This window comes from Cupressus sempervirens, chromosome 10, assembly GCF_028749045.1.
Source record: "Cupressus sempervirens isolate cs-2001-9-10 chromosome 10, ASM2874904v1, whole genome shotgun sequence".
Classification (NCBI taxonomy): domain Eukaryota; kingdom Viridiplantae; phylum Streptophyta; class Pinopsida; order Cupressales; family Cupressaceae; genus Cupressus; species Cupressus sempervirens.
This window is the reverse complement of record NC_143127.1, coordinates 179,924,494-179,943,279: the sequence shown is the minus strand read 5'-3', so window position 1 is coordinate 179,943,279 and position 18,786 is coordinate 179,924,494. Positions and strand designations below refer to the sequence as shown.

Genomic DNA, 18,786 nt, shown 5'->3' with positions numbered 1-18,786 from the left:
TTGCAAATGTAGAACCAACAGGGGTTCTTACAATGGTATCAAAGCTTGCATGATAAGTGTTTGACAAAATGTCAAACCACTAGAATTGAAGGTAGAACTGGTTGAGGTTCTTTATAACAACCTGCATAAAAAAACAAGCTATGCTCTCATTCCCAAACCCAAACTGTAGTATCATGTTACCACTCTACAAAGGACTTGTGTATGGAATGAAAAATTGTCGTAACACTCAAATAAATGAATTAAGAATTGAGTACATTACATACCTTGACTTCATTAATGCATTGTGTGTATCCTCAATTACACCGCATCGTAGCATCAGTTATAGTTTTAATACAACCAACCTCTTTAAATAAAGTTACGAAATCAGTGGCCTAGTTGATTTAGGTTCATTTGCAACAAATCTGCACACCATTACATAGGCTTTAAAGTAATATTACATCATTAGTTCACTTCTAGGTATTAAAGCACTATAAGGCATCACTTCAATGCAACAGTAATATTTGAACAAGAAATATTTAGAGTAAAATATATGTTGGTTTCTTTCCGGCATTAGAATTTTCATCATTCCTTTACAAACCAAAAACTGATTTGGCCCCTTGGATTAGTTATTGACATTGCTTGTGATGTTGTTTTAATATCCTTGATGAATCTAGTTATAATCAGGTAGAAAATTACGAGTTGAAGCTTGCACAGTTTTCCATATGTTGTCAAGTGAGTGTTGAATGAGAGCCCAGGTGCTGTCATTGATGACAACATATCTCATTTACATTGTTGCCTGGATTGACAATCAATTTTGTTAAGGATTGAATATGAGAAATGCTTAAGTTCAGAGTAGGAATTCAAGATACAGTCAGACAGTTTTCATCAGTGACGACAACAAAGTTATCAGATATAGCTACAATTTTGGAAGTATGATATATATAGTGTATATATCCTTGTACCATGGTTTCTTATGTTTGTGTGATGTTTAGCATTTGTTTTGGTGGTGCAAAGTATAACTGGTTCAGTATAGCAGTATTACATGCGAAATTATGTGATCGAGCGTTTTGGCCTAGCTAATTGAACTGTTTGGAAAATTCAATTGCTTGGCAATGAAGGGACGACATCCAAGGTTTTAACTCTTAGATAACATGATTCTATTTCGCTTATTTGAATTTGTGTGGACACATTTGCTGAAGAGTTTTGTAATTTGGGAGGCTAAGTTATTTTCAAGGGTATAAAGGGAAGGACTTATTTTGTATGTGAGCATAAAAGCTATTATATATGGTGTGTGTGGTATATGATGTGCTAGCCTTGATGCTGGATCAGAACAAATGTGAGCTTCATTGAGACTAATCAGACATTGTGATGTCAAGTATAGTTTTGTATTATTGTAATGCTTTCGTTGTATTTGAACAATGAGTCCAAAAGGTGGATTTAACCTTCATTTTCGAGCAAGTGTGCTCCCTTTTTGTTCTTAGCTTCTAACAGGGTTGCAAGCCTCTAACAAGGTCTATTAAACTTTAACATCGACCAATGTACTAAATGCTATGTAATGACTCCTACTAGGCTTAAATCTGCTAGTAGAGAATTTTCAGATTAGCGCATCATCTTGTGGGTACCATCCCCACCAGAGTTTCCTTGAGAACAAAATCATGGTGTTATGAGTTCTCTTTTGATGTATGCTTTACTTTTATGCATTGTGCTTTGTGGATGCTTATGGTTAAGCTATAAAGTGTTGAATTGGTTTAAAACTGGTGCAACACTGATTTGTCCCCCCCTCTGAGTGTTGCTTGATCCTAACACCATATTTTTGTTAGAAATAGATAATACTAAGGGGGAGTGTGAATCAGTATTCTATAAATTTTTGCCCACAACTAGATATTATTAATTACTTTGCAACATGCATATGAAAGTAAATCAATAATGCTGAACAGTAAATAAAACTATACACAAAGAGAACTCATAACACCATATTTTGTGAACAAGGGAAACCCTAGCCAAGGGGAAACCTCGGTGGGGATGACACCCACAAAATGATCCACTAAACAAAAGAATCCTGTTAAGGATATTGACCCTGTTAGGAGTCTATTAATTACATATAGTGTCTCTATCCTTGTTAGAGGATTAAGCTCTATTAAAAGCCTCAACCCTGTTAGAAGTTGGTATTACAATTACATATGTATGCAAGAAGAGCCCACCAAACATGCAATTATGCAATTCAATTCCTTAAACAAAATAGGATAGATACAATAACCTCTTATTTGCTGATAGCTGTACTTCGCATATCTCTGATCTTACATCAGAATTCGCATCATAGATCTCTCATACAAGTTTGCATATCACATACTCAGTTCACATATACATATTATACTTCACATTCACATTACATCGCATATCTTTTCTTCGCAAGTAGTGACTCTTTACTTATACCCTTTTCTTTCACAAAACACTTGTGCAGTCGGCTTGATGCTTACACACGTTATGCTAATTTAGGATAAACATCTAGGATTGTGTCCCTACATTATTAAGTAATTATTTCGCGACCAAAATAATTCCTTTGTTTCTACTGTGCTCTGTTCTGCTGAGTTTAGTGCCTTTACTGGTGTTTTATCTAACTTTGTCCATACTTACCGTACTGATTTGCGCACTTAGGTATGTCATCATGACACTCTGTTCTACCTGTCCTTAACTGCGCATGTGCTGATTACCACTGTAGACTTCGCAATACTGAAGTTGCCTCTGAACTGATATCAAAACTGTCTAACATTTAGACAATTTTCTATCTCTAATCATGGATTTTTCAGCTGTAAGTCCTGCCTTCTATTCTTGAATCATATGTTGCCATAAATGACAACCCTTAACCTTACTATGTTAGCCATATTGCCAACAATTTTGTCATCATCATCCTAGATTAGCAATTGACATTACTTATGGTGTTATATAAATATGCTTGATGAAGTTAGCTAGGATCACGGGCAAACCAAAGCCTTGAGCCTACACAGTTTTCCATATGTTGTACCATTTAATTTTTTAAAGTTATTTATTGTGTTCACAACTTATAAATTCACTTCTAATGTTTACATGTGTACGATAAATTAGAATATGCATGTGTTTGCATAGTCAATTACGTATGTATGCCAATACGAAACCAATTTTAAGTTGCTTGACATTGTACCTGTTGGTTGGTTGAATGCCAAAAGATGCATAGCTAACTTTCCAGGTAGGTTGGGATTGAGTTGTCTTGTCTTGTTTTGATCGTTGTCAAACCATTGTTCGAAGCACATCTCAAATATTTATATTTTCAATTGGTTTAAACTAAAATACTGTGTCTATGAGACTTTTAGAAATAGTTTTGCCTTCTACCCATCCCCAAAAACCTAAAAAATAAAGGAATTACTCAATTGGCCTACAATTTAACTTTAAACAACCCCTCACCTTCCCTGTCTTCTAAACCCAAAACAAAATACATAATAATATCCTTTTTAATGTTTTGGACCAGGAATGAAGCTAGCTGCTAAACAACCAAACATTAGAACATAAGTAGTAATGAACACTAAGACATAGAAAGACACAACAATTTATCCTGGGAAAACCTTCCAACTTGAAGGGAAAACCCCAACCACACCAAAAAAATATCTCTTTTATTAAATAATAGATGTTTGAGTACAATGCTTCTAATTGATGCACCACACATCACATAAAGCAATGCTATATATCTTGAATTGAGAGACTCTTCATATCATAACTGAAAGTCTCTTTATTTTCCAAATGTGAGTCTCCTCATATTTCCAAATGCATCTCTTCATATTTCCAAATGCACGTCTCTTCACATGTCACATGTCTCTTCATACTACCAAACACGTGTATATGAAAGAGTACCATGTGAGTAATCAAAATATCTCTTGCAGCTATAAACATCATCACTTCCTCTTACCAAAGAAGATATCATTTGCAGATATCATATTATCATGACAAAAACAATGGCTACACCCATGTGGGTCAACAACAAAACTTTATCATAGATTCTCTCAACATGATATAGTCATCTCAGCATGACATTCACCATGGCTACTCCCAGAGGATGAAGAAACAAAAATTGAAGTCATGGAGTTTCCAAGCTGACTTCCATCATGGCTACTCCCAGAGGTTGGACCCACTATAGCTACCCCTAGAGGGTGGAACAAGGTCTGTCGCCTCAAACTTCTCTCAGAAAGAAGAATGCATTAACAAGGGATTGCACCTCGAACTTCTCCCTCATGGAGAACTCATTAACAAGGGATCGCATCTTGAACTTCTCCCTCATAGAGAAGAACTCATTAACAAGGGATTGCACCTCGAACATCTCCCTTGCTGAGAAGAGCTCATTAACAAGGGATTACACCTCTAACTTCTCCCTCACATGGAAGAACTAATTAAAGCACATAAAAGATCATCTGAATGTTTAGACTCCATCTCATTGAGACTCCCTCTTGACAGAGACAACATACAACTTTGATTATCACAATTAATTGATTCCAATGTTTGAGTAAACAAGGATCTTTTGCAGTCTCACTGCTACATGAGCTTGTTGATCCTCTGCAAAGAACTCGGCACTCTCCCTCAGCCACACAAGCTGCCTCTAAATCTTATTGTGCCTTAAAGAAGTCCTCCCTCTTCAGCTTATCAAGCTCTCCCTTGAATTCTTATGTAATTTCTCATCATCTTGTTGCTTCAGTGTCTGTCCTGGGAGCCTTTTGAAGAGATTAGTAATAGTTATAACCTATGTCCCGAAGAGTAATATACAAATTAGTGCTAGAAGCATACATGATTCAGTCTTCCCTATGTTATTATATGAATTAACTACATAAAATTCATAAACAACATTCAAAGGGATAATAAAAAATACATATCTATTTACTGTCTAATCTTCCTCGAGATAGATCTCTGCACGCAAGAGATTTTGAACTACTGTGACTCTTCGATTATCCTGAGAGTCCCACAAATAATTCCTTTTTCTGTTATCCAATATGCTCTGATACCATGTTAATGTTTTGGACCAGGAATGAAGATAAACAACTAAACATTAGAACATAAGCAATAATGAAGACTAAGACACAAAAATACAACAATTCATCCTAGGAAAACCCTCCAACTTGAGGGAAAAAACCCAGCCACACCAAAAAATATCTCTTTTATTAAATAATAGAGGTCTAATTACAATGCTTCTAATTGATGCACCTCACATCACACAAAGCAATGATATATATCTTGAATTGAGAGGCTCTTCATATCATAACCGAAAGTCTCTTCATTTTCCAAATGCAAGTCTCTTCATATTTCTAAATGCATGTCTCTTCGCATGTCGCATGGCTCATTCCTTTTGTTGGTAAATAGTTTTCAAAACCAGTAAAAGATGTTTTTAAAAAATAAACTATGAATAAATAATATGATTAGAGTTTGTGGGATCAGTGATGCAAGAAGCTTGCATTCATGAGCTTGGAGAAACAGATGTAACATACAGAATATTAAATGTATTAAACAAGGATCAGAAAAAGCTCTTCCAACATCCATAGTTTATAAATCTCAGATGCCCCTATCAGTTAGTATGTGAGCAGCTAAGTTTGTTACAGTAATCTACATGACTGTTTTCAAATTTGTGGTAGTTCAACATCCCATCTATTTAATGAATCTATTTTTCAGTCGTCATTACATTTTCGGGGTCACTTCTCTTACCAAGACACTCGTCATTTTGGTTAACAAATCTCATCTGTAAAAGCATCAGTCAAAATTGATTCATTCATAGCGTGTCTGTTGACCAATGCTGAAAAATATTGATCTGCAGGAAATTTCAATTTTAGGCTTTTAGACTGTTGTCATGAATGCTGGCATTCGCATACCAAAACAAAGACAAAAGCAATAATATGGAAATAACAACACAAGTTTAATGAAGCTGCACAATTGTAGTCTTGACTTGTAGATAAAAACTAAAGCTAAAAATACAAAGGTTATGAATTTGGGTGTGAATTACCATTTCATATGTTTGTATGACGGTCAACCTGGTGATAAAGTTTTTACGAACACCAAGTGTGCACAGTTTGATGGAATTGTAACAGCTGTTGAACTGGCATAAAATCTGTTCTGAGATTAATATTTGCATTTCTCACATATTAAATTTTGCTATTAAAATTTAAATGGAATCTGGCTTGTCAAGATGGATTTAGTTCCTGCCTCCTAATAGGGTGTAGTTCTATAAAGAATTGAACAGAACCTACACTTAAAAATTTAAAATGGCAGTTACAAATGTTATTTCTACAAGACCTGACAAGAATGTGGATTGGTACCACAATTATTTTTCTGCATGAGATATTCTATTTTTGAAATATGCGCCTGCTACCAAAATGCAATCAAGGAGAACCTCAAATTGAAGTTGCTGGAAAGCAAGCAAAGCAAGAATACCAATCAAGGAAATAAAATATAAATATTACTCCCTTTCTTATTTTCCCTGAAAAATAAAAATATAGATGAAATTAGACAATATACCTTTGACTTACCAGCACGGATATGAATATAGTCTCAAGTTGTTTGAACTTTGCGTTGATCGTGCCCAACAACAGATTGATCTGGTTTGGTTATCAACTTCGGAAAAGGTGCTGAGCTAATTGATGGTCTGTTATGTTTTGTTTTTCTTTAGTTTTATCTTAAAAGTTTTATTGCATCCCTGCATCTTTCCGTCCTACAAACTTAGAGAAACACTTATTTATTTGTTATTCTGATAGATATCTCATATTTGAATGACAATATTTTAATTTTGACAGGTACTTTACTGGCTTTCTGGTCTTACCTGCACTGATGAGAATTTTATAATAAAATCTGGAGCCCAACGTGCTGCATCTACAGACAGTGTTGCTTTGGTTGCTCCTGATACATCTCCAAGTAAGTTTACCTGTCATAAATATTGCATAAAATGATATATTAAGGATTTATTGCTTGCTACTCCTGACTTTTTTGTATTTGGAATCTTTGATATGTTTTGTTTGTTTGTTTGTGGCTTTTATTCTGTTGTTGATGATTTTAAACAGGAGGCCTAAATATTGAAGGGGAGTCTGAAAGCTGGGATTTTGGCGTAGGTGTGTAAACTTAAGCTTTGCAATCTCTATTTTGTGAAGTTGAAGATCGAGACACTTCATGTTTTTTGATGTTTCTATATTTCACAATCTTTCCCTTTTTTGCTATAGAAGCGAGAATTCTAAAACTGAATGTCTTGAAAGATAAGTAGTACAAAAGTATGTTAAGATATGTATGTTACTGTTAGAAAGGTGACCAGAAGCAATGATCAACCTGAATTTTGTAGGTGCTGGATTTTATCTTAATGCCACCCAAGAAAAATGGAAAAATTGGCGCATGTATGATTATGTTGTTGATGAACTCCCCAAACTCTTGAGTGCTTACTTTCATCAGCTTGACACTTCAAATGCATCTATTTTTGGGCATTCAATGGGGGGACATGGAGCTCTTACAGTTTATTTAAAGAATCCAGACAAATATAAGGTTTGATATCAAGATTTTCATTTTTATCATCTATTCAGAGTGAATTTATTGCTTTCAGACAAACAGAGAACTTGTCTTCATGTCAGTGGTTCCGATAAATACAATTGTTGTAAGTATCACACTCTAATATGTAGTTTGTGTGACATTTGCCATTCATAAATTCTGTTGGATAAATGCAGTCTGTGTCAGCATTTGCACCTATTTCCAATCCTATTGACTGTCCATGGGGTCAGAAGGCTTTTTCAAATTATTTGGGCAATGACAAATCCAGCTGGGAGGTGAGTTGTTATTTTAATGTTTTCAAAAATCAATCCACTCACTGATTTTTCTGCTCAGTGTGTTTCTATGATTGAACAGAATTGATTGCACTGAAAATTTTGTGTTCACTTCTTGTTTGTTCTACAGGAATATGATGCAACCTATCTAGTGAACAAATGCAATAAATTATCAACTACCATCCTGATTGATCAGGTAATCATTCACATCCTTCAGTTCATATTATAAAATGATAAAATGAGGCACAGTAGATTTGATATGAATGTCTCCTCATTACATAGAAGCTTTCAAGTAAAGTATTAGACCAAGTACATTAATTGAAAGCCTTTGTCTAATAAGGAGACATTCATATTAAATCTACAATACCATTTTATTTTGTCACCTAATTGAATCATTTTTGTGGTGGTATCCTTGATTTTTGTTTGGACTTATCCAAATGGTTCCATTCCTTTACATTTCTTAACTTGCAATATTCATTTCAGCATGTTTGACTTATTTAAATAATTAACTTAATTATTAAATAAAAAGGGGACCCAAAATAATAAAATAATTAATTAATAATATACTGTCAGCCTGTTGTAAATCTGTAGACACTTCTTGGAGGCTTTTTTAAGGAGATGATTGGGCATTGTAAATCATTATGGAATGTATGAGTCTTCGTGTGTTTTCAGAAGTTGAAGGCTGAAGGTAGTTTACATGTAGTTTCAGAGGTGCAAGATCCTCCCCATTCTGTATTTGCAGTTTCGGTTGGTGTTAGCCGATTGGATGGGTCCGGCGGTGTTTCTGTAGCCGACGGAATGATGTCCGGCGGTGTTACTGTATTCTGTAGCCGACGGGGTGATGTCTGGCGGTGTTTCTGTATTCTGTAGCCGACGTCGTCGGTGAATAGTTTGTAGCGGATAGAATATTTGTGGTCGACGGACTCCTTCGGGAAGGTTCGGCGGTAGTATTTATATCTTGTCTGGGATCATTGTAAATCATCATTCATCTACTATTGCGAATATAATTCTGCTATTCTGTTCCATTGTCTGTATGCGTTGATTTCTTTACCAGTACGGTAAACATTTGGCGCCGTTGCCTTATGAATCTGGAAGGTGGGAGGAATGAAGATTAATGCCAAATCAGCTTAACAAGGATTGAAATAAGGCAAAGGGAAAAAATGGAATCCGTACTGTGCAAGAGAATTTAATTCTGGCACAGCAAGCCAAACGCCGACGGAGATTTCAGAAGATTGCCGACGGACACCGGAGCGCGGAAGAATTGTTGGAAGAGACTCGGTAGTGGGTGGAATTGGTGGAAGAAGCACGGGAGGAGTTCTTGAACTTGTGTTCGCTAGGGCAGGAAAACTTTGACGGAAGAGCATCAACTTGCACGGTTCGTAGTGCTGACGGAGCACGAGCGTGGAGTGATCTCTTTGTCCAGGATAGACTTCCGCGGGAAACAATTTCAGAGGATCCTTCTTCTTCACCAAGGTTTGCAGCTGTCGACACCTCCGGTGCGGGAGTGCAGACCGCCGGTGCGGGAGTGCAGACCGTCGGTGTGGGAGTGCCGACCGCTGGTGTGGGAGTTCAGACTGTCGGTGTAGGAGTGCCGACCGCCAGGGTGGGAGTGCCGATTGCCGGTGTAGGAGTGCAGATCTCCTGTGTTGTGATGGTGGGACCAAAAGAGAAACTGCCAAAGTTCAATGGCGATGGTACGGCCGATCCCATTCGACATTGTAAGACATGTGAAACGATCTGGAGGGCAAATGGCATAATTGATGAAGACGACTGGATGAGACAATTTCCGGCAACCCTACAGGGCGTGGCAATTGATTGGTTTTCGGATATGGATCCACAAAAGCTAAATAGCTGGGATAACATTAAAAAGAAGTTCCTGGCGGAGTCTAAACTCTTGCGGGATGATAATGAAATTGTAGCAGAAATTTTCGATACCAAACAGGGGAAGCACGAAACTGTCTGTGTCTATGCCAGGAGATTAAAAGACTTAATAAACAAAATGGAAAGCAAGCCGGTGGACGGATTGCAGAAAAGATGGTTCGTGGACGGTCTACGATCAGAATTGCGGAGGAAAATGAAAATTGTGCCACCGTCGTCGTATGTGGACGTGTATAACAGAGCACTGGATCTTGAAAGTGAACAGAAGACAAAGAAGAAGAAAACTAGCTCCTTTGATTCTGATGACGACGAGCCTATCGGAGATGATAACAGCGACGACGAAGGCAGCAGCAAGAAAGTTTGGGCCCTACAGAAGGATATGGTTCGAATGATGGAGTTTAAAAACATGCAGAAGGAGCCAAAAGGTAGTGAATTGTGGTGCACGAAATGTAAGACTGACGGTCATACTAAGGGATTGTGTCCGAAGAACCAATTCTGTGACATTTGTCAGATCATGGGCCATTCGACAAAGGACTGTCCCTTTAACATGAAGGCAAGAGGATCTCCGTAGGTGCTTCTTACGCAGCAGGCTTCCCCGTCGGGCAGTAATGGAAATGCAAACATTGATGGTGCCACATCCGGAGGGTATAGGAATAATAGCAGAGGGCAAAATAATAACAATGCAAACAAGAACAATAATAATGGGAGCCGAAGTCGAACTCAGTATGATGCAAATGGACGGCCGATTGTTCAGTGCCGAGCATGTAATTTGTGGGGTCATTTTGCGCGGGATTGTATAGCGGCAAACACACCCAAATTATTATGCAGATGGTGCGGACCCGGCAATCACGAAGATTCCAAGTGTCCAAAGGCTAGAGTAAACTTGATCACTGTTGGCACGGATGTAGAGGAGGTTCTGGCAATTACAAGGAGGCAAGCAGAGGAAAAGAGAAAAGTGGGGGAAGCACAGGCGGACATTGCAAAGGCATCGTCGGCAGGGACATCTCAGTTGAAGGACATCACCGGCACCTTGGCAAAGAACTTCGCAAAACAAAACATTGTACGATAGATCTTACAAACGGAGATACCGATCAAGATAAGTGACCTTCTCACAATGCCCCAGTTACGGACGGCCATTCTGAATCATACATCGTTTCCGAAAGCACCGGAGAACACAGGAAGGGATAGTAGGGAAGTGATGACAACAGACCCAATGTTGCTGGCACTCACATCCGGACGGCATCCGGCGGTCGTCGCAATGGGGATTTTGGGAAATGTTTTGACAGACACAATTGTCGACGGAGGGTCCGACGTGAATGTCTTGCCGGAGGATACTTGGAAGAAGTTGGGAAAGTTGACATTGTGGCCACCTGCATTTCAATTGCTCACGGCAGACCAACACGGGATCAAACCGTTGGGAATCTTGAAAGCGCAGTCGGTAACAATTGGTACGCAACAATTTTTATTGGATTTTGTGGTCATTCCATTAAAAAGAAAAGGATATGATGCTATTCTGGGACGAGATTGGTTGGTACAAGCAAAAGTAAAACATGATTGGAAACGAAATACCCTATCAATGGAGCGCGGAGGCAAAAGATTCACAATTGACCTGCATACACAAATGGTCGGTGAGGAGGCAACATCGTCAGATTCAGAAAGTGACGGCGAAAGTGATGACGAAGCAAAGAGGAGAATGGAACCAGACGAAGAGGGAGTATTGAGACTTGATGGAGGATTGAATGACGACGACTTGGACTCGGCGAATGGCTTGTTCCACTGGCAGATAGAAGACTACGAACTGTTTCCGAGTTGCAATATGTTAACGGTCGACGAACGTGACAAAACACAGGAAAATGAATGTTCGGAGGAATGCAAGGAAGCGGAAGAAGGAAAAGCTGCCATGGCTGAAGCTGAGGGGAAGAACATACAGTCTGAACACAGAAAAACGAAAGATCCCACTGTTCGGTACATGTTGAATGGACCGCACGGAAAGAAAAGGTTACACCGCAGCATAAAATTAGTGGAAGGGCACCAACAACAAGGAAATAATCCAGTTGCGCGACGACCGCAGGCACATTGGGCGACGGAGGTGGCACAGAACAAACGTAAGCCATACGACGGTCAGAATGAAATCAAAGTGGAAAAGTTTTAAGGGCAGATGGGTTGGACCATATCAGATTCGGAAGGTTGGCGACAATGGAGCAATCAAACTGGCGACCTTGGACGGATAGGAGATGGCTCAATCAGTTAACGGATCTAAGTTGAAACTATATCGCGTAGGAAAGTTCTCGCCATCGTTGAATCCTCCATCGTCGTCATTACAGGACTCCTTGGCGGCGACGTCATCTGGAGGTACCTCTGTCATTTGATGTGTAAAATGAAGGGAAAAAAAAAAAAGAAAAAAAAAAAAAAAGAAAAAAAAGAAAAAAAACCAAAAAAAAAGAAAAAAAAAAGTGAACCTCGCGGACAGAAAGGCCCGCGGGCAGCGAAAGTCCTGCGGACCATTGCCTGTCCGCGGGCAGAGAAAGTCCTGCGGACCACAGCCTGTCCGCGGGCACAAAAGCGGAGGTCCCCGCGGACAGTCTGTCTGCGGGCTGTTAAAAGCCCCGCGGGCGTAAAATTTTTTAACACTTTCTTGCCGAAGAGAGCCCCGCGGGCTTGTAATCATTTCTTCCAAACTTAGAATAGTCTCCGCCGGTAAAGGAAAGGTCCGTGGGCATAGACTTCTTTACTCCCCGTCTCAAACACGTTGTCATTCCATTCGTGCGCCTTGGAGCTGCACGTGGTCCTCTGTTCCATATTGCCATTTGCTGCCAGGAGAAAGAACCACAGGAGTCCGCACAAAAGGATTGCACAGGATTTTGAGACGGATCGGTTGGGATGAGGAGGCACTGAGAACATCTGAACAAAGCATCGGAGGCATCGGAACGCATGAAGCTAAACGCAAGCCTCAGACTCCATTCCCTCCTCCAGCCAGACTTCCGCGGGGAAACAGAGACATAAAGAGTGCTTGTTCTGCCAGAAGGAGAAGAATTTCTGTGTGCAGAGGGATTTGTGGTGGATTGTAGAGGAAGCAGTAAAAAGAAGAAAAAAAAAAACGATGACAGAATCAAGTTCTTCAGAATGAGTGACAGATGATGCCAAAGGGAAGGGGACGCATCCATGGTTGCCAGAAAGAGTGTAGAATCGGCAGATAATGACAGAAATAGTGTGTTCCGTGCATTTCTGTGTGGGTTGCAAAGTGTTAATTTGGTCTTGGCTGCCCCAGGACCTCGCGGGGGCGCTGCCCCTCGACCCCGCTGGGGGCGTTGCCCCCTGGACCCCCAGTCGTTGCGGATATCAGTCGTGGGAGTCTGACCAGTTCAAAAGAGTTGAAGTTGCTGCAGGCACGAACTGTTTGTGTACCGAGGCACTGGGAGTAGGTGTTGGCTGGGAGGCTGTCTTGGTGGATGCGTAGAGAGCTCGGGAGGAGCTAATCATCCAGTTGGAGGCAGTGCAGCGACACTTGGCTCAGGGTATCGAGGAGTTGGAAGCAGAGAAAGCGGCACAGGTGGCTATCAAAGTCAGTTTGAGGAGTCAGTGTTGTGTTAGCAAAGGCTATAGATGCAACAGGATGAATGTGAAAGTGACGTGGCAAAGCAATACTGTTGTATTTGTTGTTTGAGTTTTGTTCTGTTGTCATTAGGAGACGACTTTTCTTTTTGGGGGGGATGGTGTTAGCCGACTGGATGGGTCCGGCGGTGTTTTTGTAGCCGACGGAATGATGTCCGGCAGTGTTTTTGTATTCTGTAGCCGACGGGGTGATGTCCGGTTGTGTTTCTGTATTCTGTAGCCGACGTCGTCGGTGAATAGTTTGTAGCGGATAGAATATTTGTGGCCGACGGACTCCTTCGGGAAGGTTCGGCGGTAGTATTTATATCCTGTCTGGGATCATTGTAAATCATCATTCATCTACTATTGCGAATATAATTCTGCTATTCTGTTCCATTGTCTGTATGCGTTGATTTCTTTACCAGTACGGTAAACAGTTGGAGTACCTCCTCACCCTAGTTTGCCCTTGGAGATTCCACTACAATTATTTCACTCTATACTTCATTATTGAATCTATCTCTTTCCTATGGAATTATAATTATAAATATGTGGTGCTTGGCTATTCAATGTTGTTGGTGTATACTTTGTGTCAATGATTCATTCCTATATTGCAATAATCTTATGACAGAGTAATTATCTACGATTAGAGTGGAATATTACCATTCAGAGCCAAAGGGTGCCAAGTTCAATTGATTGAGGGCCAAAGGTATTGAAGGTACTTTTCCCTTGGGTTCTTAACTTAGGTGTTCACCCTTGGGTACTTCCCCATAGGCACTTCCCTTAGGTACTTTCCTTGGGTATTTTCCCTCGGGTACTTTTCTCCGGTAAATTCCCTCGAGTACTTTCTTCGGGTATTCACCCTCTTGTGCTTCCCTCGGGTATTTTCCCTTGGGTGCTTCCCTTTGGTATTTCCCTTGAGTACTTCCCTTGAGTACGTTTCCCTTAGGTATAATAATACGTGATATGCGGTGGAAAACTTAGGTACCATACAGTTTTATACTAGTATCAGAGCCAAATTTCCTACCAGCCTGTGGAACACTTGAGAAATGGATCGGGTTGAGTTGCTGAAAAAAATTAAGAAGGATTGGATTGATGGCAGATGGCAGACAAACATATCCCTCAAGGACGTACTCATCCTTTTGAGGGTAATAGGACTTGTGACATCAATCTCAGTCGGGTGATAAACAATGAGGTATTTAGCATTGTGAGCCCTTTGAATGAAGTCTACAACTACAGGAGGATTTAGACAAAAAGGAGTCAGCAATTGTCCCTTCAAATATAACACATCCGAATTTCCTGAAGGGTGAAGATTGCACAAATTTCGTTGAACTAGTACCCGACAATCAACTTGATTGAAATGTGGGCTCTATTGGTGACACTTTGAATGACAGGCTCTACTAGTGGTTAATAAACTTCATGAAGATGCTATTGATGATCTCTTGTAAGAGCAACTACAGTTGGTTGATTATGGAGTTTATCCTTTGGTGGCTGTGATGAACCCAACTAGTTCAGCCCTGTTGCTGTACCTTTTTTAAAAATTTAATTTTATTATTTTTTTGATTTTTTGTGTGATCTTTCAGAATTAGACGGAAGTTGCAGATTGAGGTTTTTGTTTTGTTTTGGAATTCAGTTAGAGTTGTCCAAACAATAACAAGCTGAGATTCAAATACAATAATTGAATACTAAATAAAAATAAATTAAGGCTTATTACCAACATACCCGTGTCCAGAGCCTAATATTATTGAAGCAGTAAATCGAATCACTGGAAATTACAAATCTGAATTAATTCCAGCAAACAACAAATGTTCAGATCTGCTCTTATTTAAACAGCATGATTGTTAAGTTCATGGATCTTCTACAAATGTTTACAATCCTCTACTGATTCTATTTGGGCAGGTTGCTAGAAGAGCAGACTTATAGATTTCAGTGTGTCTTCTAATCTGCAATCTAACCCTCCCTTATACCTAACTCAAGGGGCATGTTTCATTGAATGGACATGTCCCTCTCTAGGTTGGCCTACTTAACAACGTAATTGTTTCCTCAAGATTGGTGCCCATTTCAAGAGTTACTAATGGTTTGTAACTAACTAACCGCATTAGTAAATAAGAAGGCTTATAAAAGCCACAAGGATGATGCCAATCTCTCTAGAGGGAACAATATGTTCTAGTGACCAATACTTAAGGGAACTCATGTATCTAGATCAGACTGATCTGAAAATCAGAATACTTATCTTGTCAAAGTTACAAGGAATTAACACTCCCTTTTAACTTGATAAGATAAGTGATAGAAACATATCTAGCAACATCAATAGAGATGACTAAGCATAGATATACAATCTATACCTTTCTGAATTTCAAGCATGATGTATCATTATACAAATGATACCTGAAAACACATCATATTACAAATCTTGTAATATAAGCTATCATCAGAGCTTGTGATCAAATCACTAAGCATCGTTCGTAATACAAACTATCAAATCACCTAGGCTTGTAACACAGGATGTTTGACAAGGCTTGTGATATGAAGTATTACCTGAACTTGTGATAACAGTATTGCATAGATGCAATACTTAGGATGAAGACTAGAGAATAATTAAATTCTCCCTTTACCCAAGTTGTGACATCTGGAGTTTTAGAAATGTCACTGTCACAATATGATCTTAATTTCGTCCAAGATCTAGACTCTACCAGCAATCCATTACTTGAATGCCTTACACAAGATAAAATCTAGAGAATAATTAAATTCTTCCTTTATCCAAGTTGTGACTCATAGGCACACAACATGATCCTGAATTAAGATCTGACAGTACACTGGATAAAATCCGGAGAATAATTAAATTCTTCTTTTATCCAAGTTGTGATTCATAGAAATAGAAATGCCTCCATCACAACATGATCTTAAATTCATCCAAATCTGCTAGTAGTTCTCTACTGGTTAGAACATTATTTCAGAGATCGTCACCTCTTATAATGTCTTTATACAAGTGTTCATTATTTCAGAGATCGTCACCTCTTAAATAACAAACACAAATCAAAATCCTGACAATAATATAGATTATCATAAGAATACAAAGCAATTCAATCATACCTGGATCTTTCCTGAGATGATCACTCTTAGAGAGGTTTGATAAAAATACCTGCTTTCTAATTTCCAATACTTAAGGATAAAATCTAGAGAATAATTAAATTCTCTCTTTATCCAAGTCGTGATTCATAGACATTGAAATGTCTCTTTCATAACACAATTTTGAATCTATTCAAGATTTGCCAGTAGTCCTCTACCGAAGAAAACACCATAAGATCATTTGCTATCACTGCAAGTTCGTGCCGGAGGATTGTTTTCTATTATTCCAAACAGATGTTTATAAAGGTAGGCCCATCAAATGGTTGCTTACTTTAGATTTTCCAGACTCCTACTGGATATCAAATCTTCCGAGCTGCTTATTCAAGATTGCCTTGATTAGATGTTAGACTCCCTCTGAATCCAAAATTCTTTCCTACAAGAACATTCTTTAGAAAACAAAATCAATGCATATACTCTTCTTATATATAAAAAAAAACAAATGAAAGATATTATAGACATAAGGTAAAAGAAGAGCTCGAGTACAATAGATACTTATCTTTCCATCATAACCTTGATGAAAGCTTTTGTACTTTATGAGTATACACCATCTTGACATGGTACACTCAGTCTGAGTTTGTATAACCTAGATCCTGGGGAGTCAACTCGATCTTCTAGGTACTCTCTCTGACATATAACCTTCTTATAAGATGATACTTATGATTCTCTGCTACATATTCTTTATTACTCAGGAATCAATAAAACATGGTCTACTCCCTCTAAGTCAAGATTCACCATTGCAGATCATTTAGCTTCTCCTTTTGTCAGGAAGGCATACCATGTTAATGATCTTAGTGTCACAGCTATTCCCTCCTTTCTAAGAGAACCAATACTAATAATCTGAATAGTCATAAGGTTATATAGAATGCATCTTTTCTAAGTCCACAATCATTAACACTACCTCTTGGACTTGAGGAAAGATTAGAAATGCCTTGAGTAAAATGTTTTGATATCACATATGATATCATGAATATTGGCCTCCTAGAATATCAATGATATTCACCAAATACTCTTTGAGTAATAGCCTTCCAGAATGGTAGATAGTCACCAAATATTACAATGAATTTTGTGCTTGACTATAGTCTCCAGCAGCCTGATGTATCCTCCTTTAATATTCCTGACCTGACAAAGCCATACCAAATGTATCTCCCATCTAGAGATCACAACCTTCATTTTTGGCCAATACCATAGAATTAAATATGCTAGAATCTGATTTAGCTAATTTCAATACTCCCTCTTAGCTAGGGAGGATTCAAAACATTCAAAATATTCACATAATCACTATGGCATTCTTAGAGGGTGATATTGAACATCATGGACTTTCTATGATACCATCTTGCATACTCGCAAAGGATGGATCTACCTAGCATTGCCCATAGAGGGTGAGAGATACAACTAAATGTATCAATGAAGCAGTCTACATATCTCTCATCTTCCCATTGCATTCCTCTTATGAAAAGTAATTGCTGCTTGGTAGAAGAATACTTAGATACATTTGGTACTCTAACCTTGGTGCCATCCTGAAAGCTTTTCACAGAGATTAATAACAGTCCAAGAGAAATATCAATGCTTGAATCATTCATGATTCATTATCCAAATAATATAGCATGAATTAATAACAACATGAAGGATTGAAGAGCATTATTCAACCATAAAGAATACTTATCTCTTTGTACTTCTTGGTCCGTCCGCAGTCAACAGATATAAGCATTCAGCAACATAGAAGTCAGACTAGATCACATGCTCCAGTCCATAGTATATTTTGAAATCCTTTACTCGTATTGATCTTGAAGTAATTTGAAGTGCAGACCCATCTTAGTTCATTATGTTTCCATTAAAATGTAAAGTGTTGCTAGTCAGAGTACTGAGACTTCCAAGAATATCGAAGGTACCCCTCATTTGTGACCCTTGTTGCTTGTTGACACTCAAAACTTGCAAACTACTGCTATTCTAAGATTGTTTGTGAATTTACAAATGTAACAATCAAAACACATGGGTCAAAGGGTTTCACGTTAGCTGCTTCAAGAGTCTCTAATATTTCATAAGCCAAAGGAATCCTTCCAGCCAAATGAATTCAACTTTGGGGTTAATTTGAATCCAGATTGGATTAGGATAGGGAAACCAAAAATTGTTCTTGATCAACCACAAGCAATATTTGGCTTGACTAATGATTTCTCAAATATAGTTGCCTAGTTGTCTAGTCATCTCCAAATATGGAACTTATTCAAAGAAAATTCTCAAGTGCGTCAAGAATGGCCATTCACCGAATGATCTTTTCCTTCAACTTGCTTTCTTTCAACGTGTAATGTGAAAGCCAAGGCACTTTCTCAATACATTTGTATCCCCTACTGAATGATAAAGTCATTCTGCATATTCAACATCATGTGGTCATTATCTTCATATTGATTAA

General features: G+C 38.5%; 1 protein-coding gene across 1 annotated transcript in view; it reads left to right on the top strand.

Moving 5' to 3' along the window:
• Positions 1–18,786, top strand: part of SFGH (S-formylglutathione hydrolase) — a 95,728-nt gene that overhangs the window by 33,865 nt on the left and 43,077 nt on the right. The window contains exons 2-6 of the mRNA XM_089804298.1: positions 6,777–6,894; positions 7,041–7,088; positions 7,313–7,509; positions 7,689–7,787; positions 7,915–7,980. Coding sequence (XP_089660424.1) covers positions 6,777–6,894; positions 7,041–7,088; positions 7,313–7,509; positions 7,689–7,787; positions 7,915–7,980 — 528 coding nt within the window. The remainder of the gene's footprint in view (positions 1–6,776; positions 6,895–7,040; positions 7,089–7,312; positions 7,510–7,688; positions 7,788–7,914; positions 7,981–18,786) is intronic.